This window comes from Ochlerotatus camptorhynchus, unplaced genomic scaffold (genome assembly GCF_037179485.1).
Source record: "Ochlerotatus camptorhynchus isolate MF236.1 unplaced genomic scaffold, CSIRO-AGI_Acam_v1.1 ptg000213l, whole genome shotgun sequence".
NCBI classification, from domain to species: Eukaryota; Metazoa; Arthropoda; class Insecta; order Diptera; family Culicidae; genus Ochlerotatus; species Ochlerotatus camptorhynchus.
Genome location: NW_027040703.1, coordinates 1533012 through 1542873, shown reverse-complemented (window position 1 = coordinate 1542873; position 9862 = coordinate 1533012). Strand labels below are relative to the sequence as shown.

The window sequence follows — 9862 nt, the reverse complement described above, 5'->3', positions numbered from 1 at the left end:
AGGAAATGCCACTATCTATCGACATAATTTTAGACTTTACTTAACGTATATTAATGGAAATTGATAGTACTAAGTATATATGCTGTAAAGACACCATATACGCCCTCAGGAAAACTCTACTGGCCTAAAGGAGGATCCGGAACGACCGATAAAGTGGCCACATTATAAAAAATGTCCTAGAACCTTGTATTTTTTTCTATGTTGTTCAGAATCAAGAGATCGAAGCGTATTTAATATGGAAACTATATTTTGGGGTGTAGTGGCCTAATTCTGGTTCTCCGGTTAATCTGGATTGACCGATAAAGTAGTCACATTATATTCATTGTTCTAGAACTGTTGTTTGTTCAGAATCACGAGATGAATGCGTATTTACTATGGAATTTATAGTTTAGGATCAAATGACTATATCCTGGTTTTCCGAATAATCCGGGTTGACCGATCAAGTAGGTCTTATAATCTAAACTGTTCAGCATTTGTCTACCGCAAAAGTTGGGAAAACAATTTCAATTTGAGGTATTGTGGCCTGTCCGGGCCTTTAAAAAAAACGATATTCATTCCTTGTCTTCTCCGTCACTGTAAATATCAGAATCACACAAACTCGCGCTGTCGTATTCCATGTCGTCGCAATCTTGCTCGCCATTCATTTCCCCTTCATCTTCTACACCGCTATCTATATAATATTGTGCCACTTCCTCCATGTATTTCACATCCTTACTACCAAATGCTACTTTCAAACCTTCATTGTGGTATGTTAGATACGATAGCTTCGGATCGGACCATGCTAATGCCGTTGCCATCATATCTGATAAATTTGCCTCGGGAGACATTTTTCTAGCAAGGTTTGGCCTGCAAAATTTATGGCGCTTGTGCATTCGCTCTCCAGCCTGCTCATCCACAAAATTCATAGTGTATGGCTGAAAAATAATAAATGATTAGTTTGCTAATCATTAGCAAATTAAATTAGTTAAGCTATAAATTAGGTAGTTTACCTTACCAATTGATCGATATAATCTGCTAAATGTTTGTATTTGTGCAAAGAAGGTGGCAATGCTTTAATGAACGGGAACTCCTCCAAAATACTTTTTTTCCAATCGTTCGTAAAGCAACTCCACCTTTTCAGCATTCAGCTTCCATGACGAAAGCGCCAAATTGCTGATAAGTCTCAAATTTTGCATCATATTCCTACTAACATTCAAAATATCGGCAAATATGTCAGGCTCTGAAAGCAAACGGCGGGCAAGTTTGCCATTATTGGAACTACCACTTCCTCCTGGTTTCGGACGGTTAACCTGTACTTTGAAATGTTGTTCAAGGCAGTCTGCAATTCGTCTGGCTTCCAACTTCACTTGCGGGTGAGTGAGGGCAGGATGTCCTGGTACTGATTTTTTGGCTGCTGAGCAGATGGCCCACTCAACGGAATTCAAACGGGCAAGGAAGAAAGAAGGTCCAATTTTTCCGCTCGTAGTGTCCAAGCACACTGGACATGCATGCGTATTTTTATTGCCAACTATAGCATTTGCAACTTTTCCGTCGATCATCGAATAAACGGCTTGCACTGTAATGTGAAGCTCAAAATTCTTAACCGTAACCACCACCTTAACCGTAACCATCCTTGATTTGATCTATCTCGTAAAAAAATGCATCTAACATTTTCCGGGTTATGACATCCGTTTCTTTTGTCCAGCATAGAGAGCGGGGGCGGCAGAAATAATCCGATTGCGGGTTCGGATTCTGATAAATCGTTTCACCGGTTTTCTTCAGCAGTTGCAATAGCATATTATTTTCTGAAAGCAGCGAATCGTCGTTACCAAGAATATTGGATTGATTGTAGTGGCTAAATCCAGTCGCTGAGTCAGGGCCTTCGGCAATCCTGACCACACAATCAATCGGTACGTTTCTGTTGTCGGCACAGAGTTCAAATATCTTGGATCTTACGTCATCCAGTTCGAGGACCCGTTCGACATCGTTCTTTATTAAATCCCGAACGGAAACGGAGGTCGACAGATAACCGTCTGCCCAATTCGGTGAAGAAAATGGTGGAATGATAGAATTGCGATATGAAATCATATCCGGCCAAGATATTAGATGTTTCATGCCGAATTCGTGTTTCATAAATTTGATGATACCTTGAATAAATTCATATAAATAGCTCTCTTAAAATTTACTGACAATTTGAGGTGTGACAGATACTAGAAACTCGTGATTTTTTTTCTCTTCAAAAAAATTTGATGAGCTATGAGCTGTAACTTTTCAGGACGGCTTCAACATTTCTGAAATGTTGATTGCTGGTACATCAACTATTCAAGTTATATCGGTATGGTTTTGAGTTTGGTTGGTTGAATTTGTATACAAAAACTGCGGGTTTTTAGGAGAGTTTACAGTGCCGATCGATATAATAGCAGATATAATTTTGTTCTCTGAAGCTGAGCTGAAGCCTTCTTCACAGAACTTTAAATGTGTACAATTTTTCGATTTAAAGTACCAATTTTTTTAAAGCGCCTGCCAGAAGTGGGAAACTAGGGATTTATTTTAAATAAAAATAGTTTTAATTATTTGAATATGAACAAGATTGTTAAGAAAAAAGATCGTAGTTTTGCAGGACTGTTTACACGTTATGACAACTTCTACGATAAATCCAGATTTTCCGGAGGATATGGCCACTTTACCCCAAAATTTAAATTCTTTATTAAATTTGCTTTGATCTCTTGATTCTGAACAACATTGAAAAAATCGCAAGGTTTTAGCACATTTTTAATAATGTGACTAACCAAGATTATCCGGAAAATCAGGATATTGCCACCATACTCCAAAATATGTATTCCAAGTTAAATACGCATTGATCTCTTGATTCTGAACAATATAGAATAAACCGCAAGCATGTAGGACATGTTTTATAACGTGGTCACTTTATCGGTCAATCCCGATTATCCGGAGAACCAGAATATGGCCACAATACCCCAAAATATAGTTTCCACATTAAATACACTATGATCTCTTGATTCTGAACAACATAGGAAAAATCGCAAGGTTCTAGGACATTTTTTATAATGTGGCCACTTTATCGGTCGTTCCGGATCCTCCTTTAGGCCAGTAGAGTTTTCCTGAGGGCGTATATGGTGTCTTTACAGCATATATACTTAGTACTATCAATTTCCAGTAATATACGTTAAGTAAAGTCTAAAATTATGTCGATAGATAGTGGCATTTCCTACATTACCGGGAACTCGGGTTGATCCCGGCCCTCTATCTCGGTACGCAAAAGTCTCCGACCACCACCAATCGATTCAGGAGAGTTTTTCCTTTGAGAATATGTATAACATGTTGACTGAAACCGTTTGGCAGCCGAGATATTCAATTTAGTCGCGGTTTTGTCATGTGTTGCCCACTGTGCAGTGGTGTGGTCGTTGGGAGCGTGTGGTTCTGAGTATGGCGATGAGTGTGTAAAATATTACGCAATTTCATCCTTCCTATTCGCACGCGCCCGAGAATCGGGGGCAAATGCCACTTCGACTTGTTTCGTCTACTTACTACTCTCTGACGACTGTGCTGGGGAAGCAGCATATGCATGTAGGTAATTGATGGATTTGTTAGTTAATTCAACGCTTTTGGACAATGCTGGAAATTTACCAGTTATTCAATGGTTTCTTGTTGAAAATCAACATTTGGAAGCATTGTTATCGATGCGTAGCCATATTTCTGATCGATTGGTGATAAAATTATTGAAATTGGGCCAGGGACAGCTGAGTTATTAACGTTCAAAATCTTTCTTAATTTGTTACATGTTCCATTTTCGGTTTTCACAAAGTGTACCCCCATATAGAAATCAAAGACGTAGTCCTACGTCAATAAACACCAAACATTCTGGGGGGGAGCTAGATAATTCTGGAGGGAGCCTGGCCCTCTTGGCATCCCATTAGCTACGCCAATGGTGAATGAATCCTTACATCCTCCAGAAATTTGTCATACACTTTATTTCACTCTAACATGTTCAGTCGTGTTCAGCATGCCGTCGAACAGAAAGAACTGCTTTGTGCAAGTATTTCAAGTGAACGAAGATCGTGAAAAAGTACACAGTGGACCATTTGACCAACAAAAGGCCGGAATACGACAAATCTGCCGCAGTGGTGTCCTATCGAGGATTCTTTTCGGTCTATTAAGTTGAAAAGGATAATTGGCACCAACTTGTAGAAAATTACACTACAAGGGTTCAGAGTTGGTGCTTCACGACACGTCAACAAACGTTTGTTTTAATTTGATGAAGCACCATATTTGACCCCCTCCCCCTTAGCGAAATTTTTCTACATGACTGGTCACCCTTTAATGCTACGTTATTTATTAATCTTGACTAAAATAAAATAGGCGTGCATTTGCTCAATTGAATTAGAGCGAGAAACAATACCCTCCTTAATATATGCGATATTACATAACACTTCGCAGGAATCACCTCTATTCGGTTCAAGTTGCACCAATTAGTGAACCACTGAATTGTTTCAGCAAAAAATAGAAAAATTAACAAAGTTCCGAGATTTTGAAAATTTAACGAATTACAGGAACATTGAATTTCAGTTTCTTGACATTGCTTTATAATAAAAAATTAAAAATCATTATTATTTGTATTTTTTTTTTTAGGAATTCCTAATTTGGATTAATGATACTTACCTAGTTACCAACAAACACATGATTCAGGACGCATTTCTCATGGTGCGCACATCTAATCGATCGAAGATTTTTGTTTAAGTAGCATACAAAAAACGGTTTTATTAATCAAGGAATTTTTCGGATTTTTAGGAAAGTAGAGTTTAGCGTTATTTTAATTTCAAAAATATTTTATATTTTCCATAGTTTTCCATTTTCATCTTTTCTCTATTTCATTAAAATATTTAATCTGTGTTGTGTTGCCACAAGCATATTCTCTTTGTATCATACATATCTTAATTCGACAGGAGAATCAATTCCCCCATCAACGCTAATCACTAAAGTCAATTGTTTTCGATTGCTTCTTTCATTCTGCTAAAATTGCTTCCAAATGGTTGGGGCCGTACTCTCTAATTTGTTATTGACGCATTTGCTCCGTATAAATAATAATGCCTATCGCTTTGTTTTCCTATCGGCTCTAGAATTGGAACTTAACAGTGTAAAGGAAAGCTATATTTACACACTCTGATGAATAATTTATTCGCTTTTCTCACTTATTTTTCTCCTCTCACAACCGCGAACGAATCACGCTGGAAAATAAAATAAAATCTAACGGAAAGATCAGTAATGACCTTTGGCCGGTGGCGAACCTACCGTCACTATCCTAATCAAGAACTAGGAATCCCTGATTGGCGTTCTCACAACTTGCTCTAATGGAAGACTTTTGTGATTTTTGTCGCGCTCGCTTGTTCGTGGTGAACCAAAACGAAATGAAAATATTTACAAGAATTTATTGGCATCAAAATGAGATGAATGGACAGGAAAGAGGATGGTGGATGCACGAAAGATGGATTGGGGCGATCTTAAAATAAAACTTCAAGAAGCTAATCACATGATTGTTCGCGGTCCTCGCCACTTTGACTTTCTAACCAACACACACTCACACAAACGCTGACTACTGCTACCAGTAGGATAGTTATTGTGTGATTACTGTAAACGTGGGATTTACTTCCATTTGTCTAGCAAAGTTTTGAACTCCTTGATCCTAAGGTTTGTTTTGTGTTGTTTTTTTTTTCTTCTCTGTAACTCTAACTCTCTGCTTATCACACTAAAAAGCCTTACAAATTATTCACAGCAACAGGGTTTCCACCATTCTCCTCAGCAGAGTTTGTGCGGGTTTCATTTATACTTTGTTGTTTCGTTTGTATTTTGTGAGATATTGCAACCACCACCAGGCGCTGAATCCTCTCGCGGGACATGGATGACTAGCCCGACCTGTGCCGATCCCGATCAGGGCGTTTCGTTACGAGCGCCGTACGTTGAATGGTCAAAGTGGGCACGTTGCGAAAGAGACCAGTATCGCATTCTTCGTTCAAACACGCGCACGTTCGCCGCGTCACCGCTTCTACACTTCGAGACGAGAGTGATAAAAATTTATTCTCCCGAAAGTAAAAATAAATTTTGCCTCGTGCCGCAATCTTCTTTGTCTTGTTCTCCACGCTCAACGGCGTCGACGGCGGTGGTTTTTGTCTTCTTCACATGCCATTTGAATTTCGAGCAGCAGCGACGTTGGGTTCACTCCTTTTGCGCGCTTCAATCACACACTTTGTAGCGAGTTTACAATATTGTTGCGCTGCCGTTTGCCCGTGTTTCTCCGCCTCCGCGTGCGATCACTCACTATATTCTATTGGCACGATCTTCACCGAACTGTCTTGGGCCATGTTCACATACACACACACACACACACGCAGACTTTTGCACGAGAATGACTATTGCTGGGGGCCGTGTAATGAGTGTGGGAAAGCAAGCAAGCGCGACACTCGTGACCCTTTGACGTTGCGCTTCTGCTCGTTGCTCGCACGTTCACTCACCACGGCTTCTCCGATGTCTACATTGTTTCTAGTTGGTGAGGGTGAAGACGACGATGGTGGCGAGTGAGATGCTATTCAAACTATTTATTTCAGTGCACTCGGTGATTTACGCGAATTGGCGACGGTCGACGGGCGGCGAATCGGAAGGGCAGGCACTACATTGTGTGTGCTCAACGACGGTGCGAGAGCTGCTTCAGGTCGGTTTACTGCGGCTCGTGTACACGAGCGAGCGATTTGTGTATACTTCCGGCTGCCGCGACTGGTGGGGTGCTAAGGTACTAATTGTTTTATGACTCGATGTGTGGATGACACGGGCGTTGGATTACCACGGTCGCCACGGTTTGTCATCGTCTTGGTTTTGGTCCTGGTAGGGTTTCTTCATGACCAGGGACAGCGGACTGTCGGGGCTGTAGGATCGTGATTGCTGCTGAGGTTGCTGCTGGTAACGCATCTGCTGCGAGTGGAGGTATTGCTGTTGATCTTGGAAGACCGAGGGTTTGCAGTCCATTGGCTCGTAGTGGGAGTTGGCAGGACTTGGTGGAGCGTGGTAGGGCGAGGTGGCGTGTTGAGAGACTCGGTCATACGCGGAAGACGATGAATGGCTGGAAGCGGCTGAACCAGTTGATGCGGTGCGACTTGGGATGGGCACCAGCATTGGGACCGGAGCGTTTGCCGCAGGGATGGCTTGTGGAAGCACAAAGGCAAGGCTTCCATTAGGGAGTTTGGTGGGAATCAGTTGAACACTTGACCCGATGCTGTTGGTGAAATACACTCCGTTGCCTGTTTGCACAGCATTGATCTGTGCTGGATGAGGTTGCGGGTGATGATCCTGTTCCGGAGAACTTGGTGGCGATGGGAGGATGTGTACTTGCACTGCCGATTGGCGAGCTTTCGGAAGATCGGTTTTGACCCCGTTGATGCAGTTGCTCAGGTGGGCGAGCAGTCGCCGACGAGTCATCGGATCTATGTCCGGGAACCTACTGACCTCCTGGGCACACTCGTTGAACCCGGCTTTGAATTTGTTCATCACATTCGGATCGGTTGCCTGCGACATGGCATTCTGTTGCCGCTGCAGGTTTTCCAAATGCTTGACGGTCATTTCCAGGATGTCTGCTTTCTCCAGTTTGGAGTGACGAGCCGGCTGTATTTATCAGAGATAGAGAAGAAGAAATTTTCAATTAGTGATGTGTCAATCTAGGAGTAGATTCCCCTCAGAACCGTAGAGGAACTGACACTTACGTCTTTTTTCATGGCATCCAGGATCAGTGTCTTCAGCTCGTTCAGACAGTTGTTGATGCGAGCTCGACGACGTTTTTCCATGATCGGTTTATTGCTCTGGAAAAGAGATAGAAAAAAGAGGCAAACTTTAGTCCCACTCACAAATCAACAATGTCTTGGTTTAGCAACGAAAACCGAACAACCGTACCAACAAACAACGATAAATCTAAAAATATGATCCACTTTGCTCAGTGGGGACCCAGCCACGGTCTGTTAGCGTTTTCTTAAAAAGTGTTAATTTATGAACATCAACTCCCGGATTTGCAGCGGCGGAGGTTGGAGGAACTGAACTGAGCATGTCATACTTAATTTTCTATCGTGCCAGTTTTGTGGGAATCCCACACGCGCCGTACGTTCCATATCTGGACCACCACCGCCACCACCGACGACGACTCATCAGCTGCGGTGGAACGTGCTTTCGGAGTTTGCAAATTTTTTCACAACGCGAAATTCCCACGTACGCGAAAACCTGGCGGATTAGCAGCGGACATTGAAGACGTGTGGGACGGCTTAGGTTACACGATACTCTTTCTCCTTTTATTTTTTTTATTCATTCTGTTCGATTGTCTTCTCGAGAAGTCAAACAAATTTAATTTGATTATTTATCTCGCGTGGTACGGACTTTTGGAGGGCGATCATTCAGGCTAGATACTTACTCTTCGGTTGTCGCTGGGACGTTTCACCACCGGTTGCTCGGCCGGTGAAATTTGCGAGGTGGTCGACATTGCGCCAACTTGCTGCGCTGCGGTTCCAATTCCGGTAACCATTGTTTTGAACTTGTACTTTAGCAGAGTATCCACAGTGGGAGCTGAATTCACACCGTCAGCTTCAATGTTTTCTCCGATTAATTTTTTTCAGCGATTCTCTCTTCACTCAAAATACACTTGAATCCATTTGTGTCAAAAAAAATTATTCCGTTTCACAACCTTCCCTTATCATTCATGAAAGGCACAATTATTCACTAAATTCTCATATCCTTTATTTTAAATCATCTTCCCAGTTTCTTGTTTACGTTGCAATCCAATCAAAACACTTTCACTGTTTTCCTCTCCGATCCGGAACGAATCAATCACGACGGCACTTCCGAAATCGAGCCGGAAACCGATTTGCCGAACACGACAGCGAAGAATAAAAAAAATACAAGTCTCGTAGTACAAAATCTTTGGAGAACGAAACTCCGACTATGATAGCGAGCAAACCGATTTTTCCTGTGTTGCTCCGGCGAGTGTTGAAACGATTCTGACCGGGCTCGGTCGCTGCTGCGGTGGATCGACTCTGTGCCGTGCCTGCCAGTCTGTCTTCTGCCGTTCTTTGCACTTGTTTCGCACCGGCCGATGTGCGTTCGTTCGTGTAGTGCGAGAATCCGAAGGGAAGCCGAGTGCGGAATGTTCGGCCAGGCGTGCACACGAGCTATCGGACAGACAGTGCACGGGAGAGCGAGAGATAAGGTGTGAAGAAATTCGAGAGTGGCAGAGAGTGAGAGAGATGGCGAGAAGAGGAAGAATCGGATCGGAGCAACAGGCTGCCACCACTGACTGTCGTGTTGATGTCCTCGGTGGTGGTGTGGTAGGGTGGGATTGCTGAGGTCCTGAATCAATGTCCTAGCTGCCTTGTTGGAGTGGGGATGGATATGTGCTCTATGCTGGCACAAGAGGGAAACGTCATGGAGCTTTCCAAAAATTTCGAATCTTTTCGGTTCAAAATTAGAATCTAAAATCAAAATTTATTCGTTAAAAAATCATGGTTCAAAAAAGAATAAATCATACAATCATAGAGCAACGTTTCAACGAATCATAATAAAAAAAAAAAGTTCAACAGGTAGTTGCATATCTCCAGGTACGTGCCATGGCGTGTCCCTCCCTCTCTGCATCACTCCCAGAGGTGGCAACAGTACATTTTTTGAAAAACTATCGTCCAGAGCGAAACAAAACAGCCAGCACACGGGCGACCGTCTATAACTACATTCCAAGCGAACAGCGGAGATAGAGAATAAATAAAATCTCGCAGTCTGATTTTTCCAAACAGTTTATTGTAATGAAATTTTAGCTGCAGGCTTGCGTGTGACAGTAAATTACCAA

At 42.3% G+C, this 9862-nt stretch overlaps 1 protein-coding gene and 1 pseudogene across 1 annotated transcript; both read right to left on the bottom strand.

The window, feature by feature from the left end:
- Positions 1–551: 551 nt before the first annotated feature.
- Positions 552–2067, bottom strand: LOC135703476 (uncharacterized; annotated as a pseudogene).
- Positions 2068–4805: 2738 nt separating this feature from the next.
- On the bottom strand, positions 4806–9059 carry hry (bHLH transcriptional repressor hairy). The gene is made up of 3 exons (XM_065224598.1): positions 8441–9059; positions 7746–7841; positions 4806–7647 (listed from the first exon to the last, which is right to left on the bottom strand). The coding sequence occupies exons 1-3, from the start codon at positions 8549–8551 to the stop codon at positions 6829–6831; spliced, it is 1026 nt and encodes a 341-aa protein (XP_065080670.1). The 5' UTR covers positions 8552–9059; the 3' UTR covers positions 4806–6828.
- Between the last annotated feature and the right edge of the window lie 803 nt (positions 9060–9862).

Coding starts and splice junctions, on each gene's coding strand:
- hry (XM_065224598.1), bottom strand. CDS start 8,551: ATGGTTACCGGAATTGGAACCGCAGCGCAGCAAGTTGGCGCAATGTCG. Junction 7,842..8,440: donor GTCCCAGCGACAACCGAAGA/GTAAGTATCTAG, acceptor TCTCTTTTCCAG/AGCAATAAACCGATCATGGA. Junction 7,648..7,745: donor TGGATGCCATGAAAAAAGAC/GTAAGTGTCAGT, acceptor TGATAAATACAG/CCGGCTCGTCACTCCAAACT.